At 47.5% G+C, this 14,347-nt stretch overlaps 1 protein-coding gene across 1 annotated transcript; it reads right to left on the bottom strand.

Annotated features, from left to right (window-relative positions):
- Positions 1-4,509: 4,509 nt before the first annotated feature.
- On the bottom strand, positions 4,510-6,783 carry LOC119324116 (uncharacterized GPI-anchored protein At4g28100-like). The gene is made up of 2 exons (XM_037597863.1): positions 5,784-6,783; positions 4,510-5,123 (listed from the first exon to the last, which is right to left on the bottom strand). The coding sequence occupies exons 1-2, from the start codon at positions 6,462-6,464 to the stop codon at positions 4,767-4,769; spliced, it is 1,038 nt and encodes a 345-aa protein (XP_037453760.1). The 5' UTR covers positions 6,465-6,783; the 3' UTR covers positions 4,510-4,766.
- Between the last annotated feature and the right edge of the window lie 7,564 nt (positions 6,784-14,347).

Raw genomic sequence — 14,347 nt, 5'->3', positions numbered from 1 at the left:
GCCTTCCTAATCATTCAACCACAGGTTATGTAGTGGAATGCCTACCACATTAAATGTGGGGGTATGTGGCATCGTATCACGTCCCACTGGGGCAGCTTTATAGAAACCGCCCCCGTTACTGTTACATGCAACAACAAGATGTCGCGCGTGAGGTAAATGGCTGGCGATGAGTCACCCCGCGTGCCTCCTAACCTCCATAGGGTGATCTGCGTGTTGGACAACTTGCCCTGCCACATCTGACCACTACATGACTATCATCATCATAGATCTAAGTTGTCACGCAGTTGTGCCTGTGGTTGACTAACCATTGGCGGGACTCAGGTCGTCCACGGGAGACAGGCGAGGAGTAGTCCTGGGCAAGGGCAGCCTGGCCCGGCCCGACCTTGCCCACGGGCCGGGCCTGGGCCTAGATTTTGAGCCCGACGACTAGGCCGGGCTAGGCCGGGCCTGTCGTATTCGTCGTTTAAGGAAGAGGCCCGACCCAAGGCCCAGCGGGCTTTTAGTGTGATGGGCCGGGCTCGGGCCTGAGCTTTTTGCATCGGGCTTTGGTAGGCCCGGCACGACCCAACAGATGGCCATGTATAGCGAGGAGAGAGCTTTTCCAAGGAAGAGGCTTCTTGCCGAGGTAGACTTGGCCTTGAGTTGATCGTTGGTGTAAGAGGGCTTTCCCTCAAGCATGCTGGTCTTGCCGAGAATCTTCACAAAGATCTGCATCTTGAGGTTCAGCCTTGACCAAGATCTACATACCACGACGTTGTTGAGAGGCAGGATCTATGGATAAATTCTGGATGTTGTGGTCAACCGGGGTGTGGCCATCCTTCGGTTGCATGTTGGCAAAGAGATGACCGCGCTTACCTTGGAGATATGTTTCCATGGAGTTTCCTATTCGCGGCACGTTGCAGCAAATTGTCGAGGTTTGGCACAGGGAGATCGAGGGAACGTTCCAGCTGGGCTAGCCCATTTAACCGTTTCAACGCGCCCGGTTTTGGGAACCTTCTAGAGGTGCCCAGCCGGTTCTTTCTGGTTTTAGGAAACTTCTAGAAGGTTCCTAATCCGGGTTTTTCTCTTATTCTGTTTTTTCGCTTTTCCTGTTTTTTTCTCTCCATTTTCACTTTTCTGTTTATTTTCCTTTTGTTTCTATTTCGTTTTTTCACTTTCCTTTTTTTTATTTTATCATTTCCAATTCCATTGTTTTCTTAAAAAAAATTAAATCGTTGTGCTTTACTGTTTGTTCATAAATCCCAAAAATGTTCAGAATTTGAATCCCATAAAATGTTCCTGTTTTTCAAATTGTGTTCACATATTAAAAATTGTTCGAGCATTTCAAAAAATGTTCAGGTTTCAAAATTGTTCAATGGGTTTTCAAATTTTAAAGAAATGATCACTTTTTTTCAAAAAAAATTTGCTTTTATAAAAAAACGAAAATTGAAAATATGTTCACATTGTTAAATAAATGCTCGCATGTTCAAAAAAGTGTTCACAATTGGAAAATATGTTTTGAATTCGAAAAATGTAAAAAAAATTAAAAATGTTCGTTGTCTAAAGAATATAGAATTTCAAATTTTGTTTGCAATGTTAAAAAAATGTTCGCGATGTTCACTTTTTTCTGAAATGTGTTCACAAATTAAAAATATGTTCAGGAGTTTTCTAAAATATTGGTGGTTTTAAAGTTTTTGGATCCCAAAATTGTTCCTGTTTTTCAACTTTTGTTCACAGGTGAAAAATCATTTGAGAATTTCAAAAAGTGTTCATGTTTCAAAATTGCTCAAGGGGTTTCCAAATTTTCAAGAAATGATCATTTTTTTAAGAATTTGTTCGCTTTTACAAAAAGGAAAATTGAAATTTTGTTCACATTGTTAAAAAAATGTTCGCATGTTCAAAAAAGTGTTCACAATTGGAAAATATATTCAGGATTTGAATAATGTGAACAATTTCGAAAATGTTCTTTTTCTAAACAATATTGAATTTCAAAATTTGTTCACGATGTTCAAAAAATGTTGGAACTTTGAAACATTTGTTCATGATTTTATTCGAACATATCTTTGAAACATTTTGCCAGAATTCAAAACCTTTTAGAAATTCCAAGATATGTTCGAATAAAATCAAAGGTGTTGAATTCTGGCAAAATGGCTAGTTCTTACTTCCTCCGTTCCAAAATAGATGACCCAACTTTATACTAACTTTAGTATAAAGTTGGGTCATCTATTTTGGAACGGAGGGAGTAGATATTAGCACTGCAAATTAGTCACTTAGGATTATCAGCTTAGATGGCTATTGGGAGCACTTCATTAGGGTGAGGTCTAGAGTTCGATTCCCCCTGTGGCTTGTTATTTTTCTTATTTTTGCTACAGTACCAGCATGGCTTCCCATCGCACCCGCACCCACACCCGCACCCGTCTGCCATGGGCCGGCCCACTCGCTGCGTATCCTGTGCGAAGTGACGTCCTTTTGCCGCAAAGTGCGGCGTATAGGAGCTCCCGGTTTTCATGGCCTCGGGTCTTGATGGAGATTTGCATACCACCTCGGAAAGGGTCCGCACCCGTCTGCCATGGGCCGGCCCACTCGCTCCATATCCTGTGCGAAGCGACGTCCTTTTCCCGCAAAGTGCGGCGTATAGGAGCTCCCGGTTTTCATGGTCTCAGGTCTTGATGAAGATTTGCATACCACCTCGGAAAGGGTATGGTTTTGGATACACGGGCAATTAGCCCGTTTTTGCCCGTTGCAGGGGCTGCCGCGGCCCATGCAAGATGGATCCATCGGTCATATCTTTCTCTAAATTATAGGGGATCGGTAAGAGATGCTTTAAGAAGTTAAATTACAAGGTATTGGCTAAAGATGTTATAATGTACTTCCTCTGTGTCTTTTTACTCCGCATATAAAATTTGTTTGAAGTCAAACTAAGCAAAGTTTAATCAAGTTTATCTTAGGAAATATCCACATCTACAGCACATGAAAATTATTTCATGATGTATATAGTGATGTTGATAGATTTCATATTGTTAGTGTTGTTATTTTTCTTGTAAAGTTGATGAAATTTTACAAAGTTTGACTTCAGATAAATTTTAAATATAGGGAGTAATTATTTATTTTGTCTTTGTTTTTTTAACATAATACAAACTCAAGCTCATATATACACGCATACACTCACACCTATGAACACACAAACGCACACCCTACCTCTATGAGCATCTTTGAAAGACTGAGCTCGCCGAAAATCCTGAAATAAATCCAGGATAAATACGAGCACCAGGACTTGAACCTTGGTGGGCTGGGGATATCACTGTCCTCCTAACCATTCAATCAGAGGGTTTTTTAGAAAAGGAGGACGACCCCCGGCCTCTGCACCTGGATGCATGCAGCCACTTTATTAATTATTCATACAAGACCTTACAAAGTCATACAACAGTAAGACTAAAGCCACCGTCTAGGCAACATGTGTCGCTACTCCTATCCAGTTGATGAAGGGATGCTGATAGTCTGGGCCTAATACCAAACAGACCTTGCAGCCAAACCTAACATCTAAGACCTGAGGTCCCAACCAGGACGCCTGCCGGGTATGGGGTACCCACCAGTCCGACGCACTCCTCAACCAGGACGCCTGCCGGGTATGAGGCCACCGCAGCTACCTGTCACCAATCCATCTTCAGTGTTGTACTGTTGCATCCACCTTGCCCGGTCTAGTTGTCGTCGCCACCACCACGATGCCAGACAACGCCAGCATCCTACGCTCGTCCATCATCACACGCCCACCGCCGAGACCCCGATGCTCCATGCCGCCGAGACCCGCCGATGTCGACGTGCTAGATGCCACACCGCTCCTCCATCGCGAGCACCACATGCTGCCACTGGTCGCATCCCCTCCGCATGCAGTTCCTCTAACCAAGCACCCAAACGCCCCAGGCAGCGCCTTCAAGAAGGGTACGACACACGCAGTGCCGCCGCCACCCAATCTAAGGAGATTTTGGGTTCTCACCCGGGCATGGGGTCGGGGTAGAGGGGAGGGACCTCGACGGCGCCTGCAAGTAGGAGAACGGCGACCTTGGTAGTCGCCACCGTCGGGATGAACGAGTCATCCAGAGTTTTCTCCGGCCCGATGTCACCTCTACCAGCCCCCGCGAACGCACTGGGGGCGACGATCCGCGATCGTAAGCCACCAAGTGCAGCGGGAGAAGGCCTGCAGTGCGGAGGAGATCCACGGCAACTCATCGCCCACACGGTCGTCCATCCACCCCCGCGAACGTCGCCAGTCAAGGGCGTCGTCGCCATGCATAACGAGGCCGCCACCCCAGGTCCAATTAGAGGTTGGTTTCCGTTTTTTTTAACCCTGTACGATCGGATTTGATGCCGCGGAATAATGAATGAAAAGCCTAGAAGGTGCGGTTCTGAAGAAAAGGGTAAGGCAGCACAACATGTTTGGTTGGTCCCAAATCGAGCTATAGAAATGCAGTTCCATTGCGCAACGCCATTTTCTTTCTGCGTTTCGGACAAACCTGGTTTGGTTCTTGCTCCTGATCACCTGAACTGTGAAATATCCTTAGTTTTTCAGAGTTCATTGTACTCCGTGTATTAACGAACCATAGAATTTGCAGGCGGCCGGCCCCGTTAACGCACCATAGAATTTGCATGTGGGAATCCTAAATAAAGTTTTGAAGTGAGTGTAAAAAAAAAAGAATTTGCCGTGCACCGGTAGCTCTCACGTAAACGCACCGTGTCATACAAGTGGACAACCGTATAACAAATTTAAACTCGACCACGAGCGCGCAGTGCTACATCGAGCAGACCACGCTGAGTACGGCGAGCAGAACCAGGTGGAGGCGGCGGAGGGCAGGTGGCCGGCCGCCGGCCCCGCTGAGCCTTCCGTACTCGGCCGCGAATGGCATGTCGTCCACGGGGAGCGAGCAGGCGGCCGGCCCCGCCACCGCCGCGACGCCCACGGCGGACGCCTCGTCCGCGGCCATCAGCGCCCGGATCACGGCCGTGGCCGCCGCGCCGTACCGCGTGGCGTTGCGCTGCAGCAGCCACATGAGGCCCATGAGCTGGCAGTCCCGCTCGCTCGACGCGGCCGCCTGCAGCTTCCCCGACGCCGCCACCGCCGTTACGCCGCCGCCGGATCCGGCCTTTATCTGCAACAGTCAAGACGTACTCTCATCAGTCGTCGTGTAACTTTCTTGCACACGTACGTGAAATCCAAGATGAGCATTGCTTAAGAGTTCACTCTGCTCTCCTACTTAGTCCAGAGAACTAATGATTCGGTCTTAGCGCTGAAAGGACGACTGATTGAAGTTTTCGGGCCCAGACGCAGTGGAAAGGGAATGCAGGCATGTTCTGCTCGAATCATTCTCCAGGCCCGGACTTGAGATCTGATCATTTCGTGCGGTGCCACTCGCGGCCAATAATGGCGCGCACACCGAACCCTAGACCAGCAAAGATGGGGCCAGATTGTGTAGTTGGTGTCCATGAATGAGTACCATGGCTTCCATTTAACGCCTTGTCTAAAATCTTATCTGACCGTACTGCAATCATGCCTAGTGGCCGCTGTGTCTGTGTACCCAATAGTATGTGATGAAATACTCAAGTTCTCAGAGAGTGTGCTCTAAGCTTCACTTCAGCATTGCCACTGCGTGCATTTGCAGGTTTCGCAGATCAAGATTGCAAGCTGAGAGCTAACTAGTGAATCAATTGATAAATGTTGCCGACAGAAGCAGTAATTGGCAGTTAAAATGGTTCTGTTTACGGGGCTTGTGGCAGAGTAAGTTGACAGGCATTGCTACATTTGATCTCACCGTGGAAAGGGCACGGAGGCACTTGGAGCAGCCGGGGACGCCGGGCCGCGTGCAGTCCCTCTTCAGCCTCCTCGCCGACGCGTCCGCCGGAGCCCACTGGCCGACACCCGTCGGATGGGCCCCGCACGTCAGCCGCCTCAGCCTCACCCCGCAGTAGCAGAAGGCCACGTCGCACGTACCGTTGGCACCCGGCGGGCGCGGCAGCGCCGCCCCCTCGGACCGCAGCGCGCGGTCCGCGGCGCCCGCGCACGCCTCCGAGTCGTCCGGCGGCACCGGCATGTCCACGGGCGCCGCCGACGCCGACCGCGCCGGCCTCGCCGCGAGCGCGGTGGGCGCGTAGGCGGCGAACAGCCACGCGGCCAGCGCGGGGCAGCACCGCAGCCTCGAGGGCAGCGCGCCGTCGGCGTCGCAGGAGGACAGCACGGCCGGGAGGAGCCGCGGGGAAGGGTCGAGCGGGCACGTGGAGGAGGCCCCCGACACGGCGTCCGACTGCTCTGGGAACGCCGGGATCGTGGCGGAGCCAGGCTGCGCCGGCGTGGCCGAGGGCATGAACAGGCCCGCCGGGTCGAGCGGCGCCGGATCCGGCAATGCGGAGGCGGTGCAGGGGGCCGGCGAGAGCAGCAAGAACCCGGCGGCCGCCGCCCCGTAGAGGAGGAGGAGACAGCGGTGAAGCGGATGCATCTCTCACTCTCGCGGTTGGCGTGCGCAGGTTCACGCGCGCGGTGGTTTCCTTGGTTGGCTTGAGAGAGTGGCAGCTGCAGTGGCCGAGTGAGAGCGTGGCCAGTGATCACTTTGCTGTTTTTGGCGCCAGAGGATGCATGATGGGAGGGGACTATATGGGTGGCATGATGAAGGGGCGCTTTGTGCAACTTTGCTGTTTTTGGCGCCAGAGGATGCATGATGGGATGGTTCTTATAATGGCCTTTTTCTAGGTGAAGCGAGGGGAAACCAACTGCAGCCTTTCGCAAAGCTCCTTTTATCTACGGCTTATTTGAGCATTTTACAGTGAGGCGGTTCTTTTTGTTTTGTCAAGCAAGGCCATTCATGCTTTATTTAGAGCAAATGATTTACTATGTGGTTTGGATGCTTTATTTAGACAAATAACTAAAAAAAATTATTGGTCTATTTGAAAGTCGAAATAGGTTGTCGCCCCGCTTTATATATATAACACGAACCAAACAAAGTTCACGGCAGGCCCATACAAGGTGATGGGATAACCCTCAAACAATGCCGATCCCAGGCTAAGCGGATCACACAACATGCACGCAACAACGATACCGAAATAAAGTACACGAGGAACTGAGAATAACACCACACTAAACTCTATAGTACCTAAATTCCACGACAATGCCCTCAGGAGAAATACCATGATCTCCATGAAGTCACAATGAGAATCTATACGCCACTGTGTGTCGAACGGCCAAGGATTTTATGGTGTATTGCTGCAAAAACGCTTTCAAGTGTGCCCTTCTAAAGGATAGGGATTCATGTAGTATCATTTATCTGCGAGAGTTTAGGCTATCATTTGCTCTTTGTTGGGGGGCCTGACCCCTGCGAGGGGGGCAAGTTTGGCCACATGTGAACGGGGGAGGGTAAGTGGATGAGCCCCCCCCCCCCCCACACACACACGCACACTTGCATTAAAAAGGACGAGCTCATCGGGCTTCCATCCACTGCCAAGCGGGCCCGAGGTAGGTGGCCGCGTGCGGTCATTGGGCGGCCGACAAGTGGGGCTGCGGTGGATACCGAGAGGACGTGCGACGCGTACGTCTCCTCTCCGTGCGGATGCAATTTGTTTTTTTAAACCAGGCAAAAGACTTGCCATAGTTAAGAAAGGAGGTTTAGACATACGCCGCAAAGCGGCAAAGCAAACAAAATTACTTTCGCAACATAAGACTACTCAAATGTTTGGCCCCAGCCAACGCCCAAAGATGAGCCTCCTCTATAATTCTCGTGACGATAATTGTGGTTGGAGCCGCAGTGTTGCCAAAAAATCTGGCATTTTGCTCCGTCCAGATTTCCCATGAGACAGGCATCATAGTGGAGGCAATTTCCTTTTTGTTATGGTCCGCGTTGCTCACCGTCTTGCCACCAAGCTCAAACCGAAACTTCATTTCACCAAGCCATTGGCGAGTAGTCGTGGATTCCCAGCCAAATGGTGATCTCGTTCCAAACACTATTCGTGAATCTACACTGAAAAAGCAAGTGGGCAGCAGACTCTTGAACTTGCTTGCAAAGGGGGCAAAGGCTGCAATTAGGCCATCCCCGACGAGACAATTGATCTGCCGTCCAAACTCGGTTGAGAACTAACCAGGCAAAGAACTTGCATTTTGGAGGAGCCTTCCAGATCACGGAGATGTGGGTACTGAAGGTGAGCCCCACAAATTGCACCAAATAAGCCGAGGATGTTGTGTACTCTATGGGAATTTCAAAGAAATAGTGTTGTGTCTATCTTGGCTTAGAGTGACACCAGCAACCATCTCCCAAAGGTTGGCGAACTCTTGCAAGTGTGTCAAGGTGAGGCCCTGTGCGGTGTAAATCTGGAAGATCTAAAAATTGTTGTCCACTGCCTTGCTTTCTTTTGCGAAGAATCATAGGGTATTTTATTCCAGAGTGATAGAGTTACAATCTTCAACGACTAACTTGCTAATGCATGGGGGTGGATGGCGCAACCAACACACTGTGCTATCCCCACATCTACCAAAATTCGCTAAACAATGTGCAACCCTATTATGTTCTCGAAGGATTTTAACAGGAATAACCACCCTATCATTCAGATACCTCTTAATCTCCGACACCAGATGTCCATACGCCGACCTGTCAAAGGAGACATCCCCAAGCATCTTGAGAGCCACCGCACAATCGGACTGAAGTAGTATAATGGCTTGAGAATGCTCTACCGCCAGCTTTAGCCCTTCTGTAAGTGCATCTAGTGCCCCCCCTAGTTGGTTTTGGAGTATTGCCGACAAACTTGGTTGAGGGACTAATGTGTTTGTGAGAATTGCAGGATAACATAGGTAGTAGTCCCATATTGATTCGGTTTACCTACCAGAGATGACCCCTAAAAATGTGTGAAGACATTGAAGACAATGGTGGTCTGTGAAGACATCCACATTGAAGACTATGACAGGAGAAGACATCGCGTGAAGACTATGGAGTGCGAAGACAGAGTTGTTTCGTAGTTTCCTTTTCTTCTTTGTTGAGTCATAGGAACCACCGTACTGTTAAGTGGGGTCCAAGTGAACAAAGTCAGAGTGATTGATGTGATGCTCAACCAAAATCCTATGTCTTCGAGCGAAGACAATGAGAGCAAATATTATCCAGAGCTAGATGAGTCAGCATTACTTGTAGCCCAAGTCAAGCTGTCGCGTGTGTTCGAAATCTGACCGTTGCACACGTGTCAGTTCCTTAGTGACCCAGGGTCATTTTGGATAAATCAGGTCGGGTTGCCTCCTGGCTATAAATAGCCCACCCACCTACATCATAAATTGGTGGCTGCTCAGAGTTAGTGCACGGCTTTTGTCGTTTGAGAGCAACCCGCCTCCGAACCCTTTGAGAGAGAATCCTTGCGGGGACAAAGCCCAAAACACCCAGAGCCAAAGAGTGTTAGGCATCACTGAAGTCTTTCTGTCCGCGTGATCTGAAGACTTGTTACACTTGAGGAATGTGAATCCTCCAGCCGGTTAGACGTCGTGTTCTGAGCATCCAAGAGTCATTGTGGATTGCCGGTGAACAAAGTCTGTGAAGGTTTGGAAGTCTCCCTTGAAGACTTACCAGAGTGATTGGGCGAGGACTAAGTGTTCTTAGCTCAAGGAGAATAAGGTGAAGACGCGGTCTTCTGAGTTGAATCTCAGCCTCCCTAACCAGACGTACAGTTGTCACAGCAACTGGAACTGGTTGAACAAATCCCTTGTCCTCTCCGAGCAACTGGTTCTATCCTACCTCTCTTGCCTTACTTACAGTTTGTCTTCGTGAAGTCTTTGCCTACTTGCCTTATCTGTTTGACTTCACTAAGTGAAGATTGTTGTCTGTTTGGCTTCATACTATCTTCCATCCTCATCCAATCTATCTAGCTGCTTATAGTCCTCGTGCTTTCACTTCATTGCTTACTTGACTATGGCTTGTCTAGTGTAGTCTCCCTCCCGCTGCATATCAATAGGTTCATTTCTATCGTTTGTCTTGAAAACACCTATGTTTTCAAGACTTTCATAAAAATCGCCTATTCACCTCCCCTCTAGTCGATACTAGCACTTTCAATTGGTATCAGAGCAAGGTACTCCCTTGTTCTGTGTGATTCGGTTTAACCACCTAGAGTTTAGCTATGTCGACTGCAGGGATAATCAAAGTCTCAGCTGCGTACCCTGTCTTCGATGGCACTGATTACCCCTACTGGAAGAATAAGATGCGCATGCATCTTGAAGCCATTGATGTCGATCTCTGGTATGTCGTCAAGAACGGTGTTCCCAAGACTGGTGAAGGTGTCACTCCTCCTGATGTCAAGAAGTTCGTTCAACTGGACTCAACTACCAAGAACATCATCTGTGGTCATCTGACCAAGGGGCAGTATGGCCGTCTGAGTGCTCTAGAAACGTCAAAGCTGGTCTGGGACTGGCTCTCCAAGGTCAATGAAGGCGTCTCAACATAGAGAGATTCAAGGATCAGTGTTCTTTGCAATCTCTTCAACCGCTTCAAGAGAAATGACAATGAGAATGTCTAGCTCTCATTTAATCGCCTCACTGACATCACCAATGAGCTTCATGCACCCGGCGCCATTGAGATCACCAAGCATGAAATCGTCAAGACACTACTGAGATCTCTCGATAACTCATTTGACACCCTGGCCCTGATGATTCAAGAGCGCCCTGACTTCAAGTCTCTCGATCCGTCTGACATACTTGAGAGGCTCAACACACATGAGTTCCAGCTATCTGAGAAAAGAGATATCTATGGTCGCAACTATGTTCGTACTCGCGCTTTGAAGGCAAAGGCCGTCTCCTCGTCCGAAGAAGAATCTGATTGCAGTTCTGGTGATCCTGAAGACATTGGAAAGGAGCTTGCTATGCTCGTGAAGAAGTTCCAGAAGTTCACCAAGAAGAAAGACTTCAGAAAGTCTTCAAGATCCAGCTCAAGGAATGATGAAGCTTCCTCTCGTGATCAAAAGAAGAGAACCTGTCACAAGTGCAAGAAACTTGGTCACTACATCTCCGAGTGTCCACAGTGGAACAATGAGACAAAGAAGAAGAAGAAGAGCAAGGACTATGATTTTGATGACAACAAGAAGAAGAAATCCTCAAAGTCTTCTTCCAAGTCTTCGTCGAAGTCTTCTTCACACAAGAAGAGCTCATCAGGCAAGGCTCATGCTTTTGTTGGCAAGGAGATGGATTCAGAGGAGGTGTTTGCATCTGAAGTGGCAGAGGTGGAGTCCGAGCAGGAATCTGATTCTGGAGTGGCAAGCCTGGCTCTAGCTTCTGCATACGTCGCTAAGTCCATCTTCAACACTGAAGACAATGGCCTCATCACCAACACTGATGCCAAGGATGAGGATGACTCTGCCCCCACCTATTGCTTCATGGCACATGGTGCCAAAGGTAAACTCACGCGATGCTTAATTTCAAACATCAAGTGAAGATGACTCTGAATGTGAATCTAAAACTAGCTACAAAACACTTGCTAAAATTGCAACTGAACAACAGAATGCCATGGAACATATTCAAAAACTGTTAGACAAAAGCGAGGACCTGTTGGATGCGGAAATGACCCGATCTCAGTCCTTAATTGAAGATATAAAAAATCTTCATGTTAAGTATGAGGAACTTGAAAGTCATCATGAATCTCTCTCAACCTCTCATGAAAAGCTTTCCTATGATTATCTTCAAAGGAAGAAGGAACTTGAGAAATTGAGATCGACTCATGAAGATCTTCAAAAGGAAAACGAGTCACTCCGCGCTCAACAGATCAGTTCCGCTCAGGAAGGATTTGAACCACCATGTCTAAAATGTATTGAGCGTCATAATGTTGTCTCTGTTACTGAATGTTCAACTGCTACTACTATTGCAATATCTTCAACTGCTGATATGGTAACTAACCCCTCATTTGAGGATACCACTACTATTGCTGATGAGAATGCCAGGTTGAAGTCATTACTTGAGACAGGAATGTACAAAAGTCTCAAAGGGCATCAGACACTATGTGATGTCCTTAAAAAGCAGATTCTGAACTGAAACCCTAGGAAAGAGGGTGTTGGGTTCGTGAGGAAAATGAATGTTGATGGTTCTTACTAGATGCCTGAGCAGTACCCCATAACCACATGGGTTTCTGCTAAGGGACCTTCAGTAGATCCATCTACCCTATCTGGCTTCACTAGTGCTAACCCAATTATCATTGATGAATCCTTTGATGCAAACTATAAACTGTTCAGGAATCAGAATGGTGAAGTGTTTGCCAGGTATATTGGTACTAACTGTAGGAATGGACCACCTCTGAAGAAGATCTGGGTGCCCAAAAGGTGTCTTGAGAGTCTTCCCGTGAATGTCGTTATGACACCACCTGGGAAGAAGACAAACCCCAGACCAAAGGCTTCATATGGTCCAAAGTCTTCATACAGGCAGAAGACTCACCTGAGTCACCCTAATGCCAATGTTTTATAGGGAAATCATACTCAGACCTTTGAATATGAGTGTGTTTCATCAAAATGCTATGTTCATAAATCTAAGAACTTTTCTACTTATTCATATGAGTACTATTCTCCTCCTGCAAGGCTATTTGCTAGGGCTTCAAAGCCGAAGTTCTCAGATGCTGCACTTAGACTCATTGCTTCTTAGCCACCCCTGAAAATGTGGGTGGTTAAGAAAATTTAGCTCTCTTTTGCAGGGAAAGGTCTCCAGCCGGAAATCAAAGGCGTCTGATGCTTATGCTGGGGACCTTAAACATCTTGTGGGCGCAAGATAAAATGCCCAAATGGACTTACTATGTATTTTGTCCGGGATTCCTTGACACTCATCCTATTTATCCTAACCAAGATCTGAACTTCTATGTTCCACTTGTTCGTCAAATGTTTATGCTTTACAACTTGCTTGGTGAAGCCTATCTCCCAAACTGTACTATAGGCTATGACACCTCATGCTTCAGAATGGATTATGGATAGTGGATGCACCAACCACATGATGGTGATCGAAGTCTTTTGATGGATTCAACTCTTCGGCCGTCTGATAAGAGTCATATCACATTTGCTGACACTGGTAAAAGTAAGGTATTGGGTCTTGGTAGAGTTGCAATCTCAAAGGATTGGCACATGGATAAAGTGATGCTTGTTGAATCCCTTGGTTTCAACTTAATGTCTGTATCAATGCTATGTGATTTGAATATGATTGTGATATTTGGAAAATATCGTTGCCTTGTCCTTATGGAATCTGACAAATCTCTAGTCTTTGAAGGGTATCGAAAAGATGATCTGTATATGGTAGATTTCTCAGCAGGACCACAGCTTGCCACATGTCTTCTAGCAAAAGCTTCAGAGTGCTGGTTGTGGCATCAGAGGCTAGGACATGTAGGCATGAGGAACTTGTACACTCTCTCGAAGAAGAAGCATGTCGTGGGCATCGAAGGCGTCAAGTTCAAGAAAGACCATCTGTGTGGTGCCTGTGAAGCTGGGAAGATGACAAGGACCAAGCATCCCTCGAAGACAATCATGACGACATCTCAACCCTTCGAGATGCTTCACATGGACTTATTTGGCCCTACTCATTACTCTGCTCTTACTACCACTGCTTGTCTCTATGGTATCGTTATTGTTGATGATTACTCAAGATATACCTGGGTGCATATAATTCTCTATAAGAATGAAGTGCAGGATGTCTTCAAACGCTTCGCCAATCGTGCCATGACGAACTATGGTGTCAAGATCAAGCATATCAGAAGTGACAATGGCACAGAATTCAAGAACACCGGCCTCGACACTTACCTTGATATGCTTGGCATCACTCATGAGTTTTCTGCTCCCTACACACCTCAGCAGAATGGCATCGTGGAACGCAAGAATAGAACTCTCATCGAGATGGCTCAGACGATGCTAGATGAGTACAAGACTCCAAGAATGTTCTAGCCTGAAGCCATTGACACTGCATGACACATCATCAGTCGAGTTTATCTTCACAAGCTTCTAAAGAAAACATCATATGAGCTACTAACTGGTAAGAAGCCAAACGTCAGTTACTTTAGAGTATTTGGTGCTAGGTGCTGGATCAAGGATCCACATCACACTTCAAAATTTGCACCGAAAGCACATGAAGGTTTTATGCTTGGTTACGAAAAGGACTCGCACTCCTACAGAGTCTTCAACCTCTTTCACTATAAAGTGGTTGAAACTGTGGATGTGTGGTTCGATGAGACTAACAGCTCGCAAAGAGAGCACCTGCCAAATATGCTAGATGAAGTTCCTCCTAGTGAATCTATTAAGCTCATGGGTACTAGAGAGATCACACCGTCCGAACCTCAGGTTGAAGATGAACTCATTATTGCACCAAGTCAACCTGACGACAATGCTCAGCCTGAAGTCAATGCTGAAG

The sequence above is a fragment of the Triticum dicoccoides genome, chromosome 6B (assembly GCF_002162155.2).
Source record: "Triticum dicoccoides isolate Atlit2015 ecotype Zavitan chromosome 6B, WEW_v2.0, whole genome shotgun sequence".
NCBI classification, from domain to species: Eukaryota; Viridiplantae; Streptophyta; class Magnoliopsida; order Poales; family Poaceae; genus Triticum; species Triticum dicoccoides.
Note: the sequence above shows the minus strand (reverse complement) of the source record. Positions and strands in the feature narration are given on the sequence as shown.

Coding starts and splice junctions, on each gene's coding strand:
- LOC119324116 (XM_037597863.1), bottom strand. CDS start 6,464: ATGCATCCGCTTCACCGCTGTCTCCTCCTCCTCTACGGGGCGGCGGCC. Junction 5,124..5,783: donor GCCTCCGTGCCCTTTCCACG/GTGAGATCAAAT, acceptor TGACTGTTGCAG/ATAAAGGCCGGATCCGGCGG.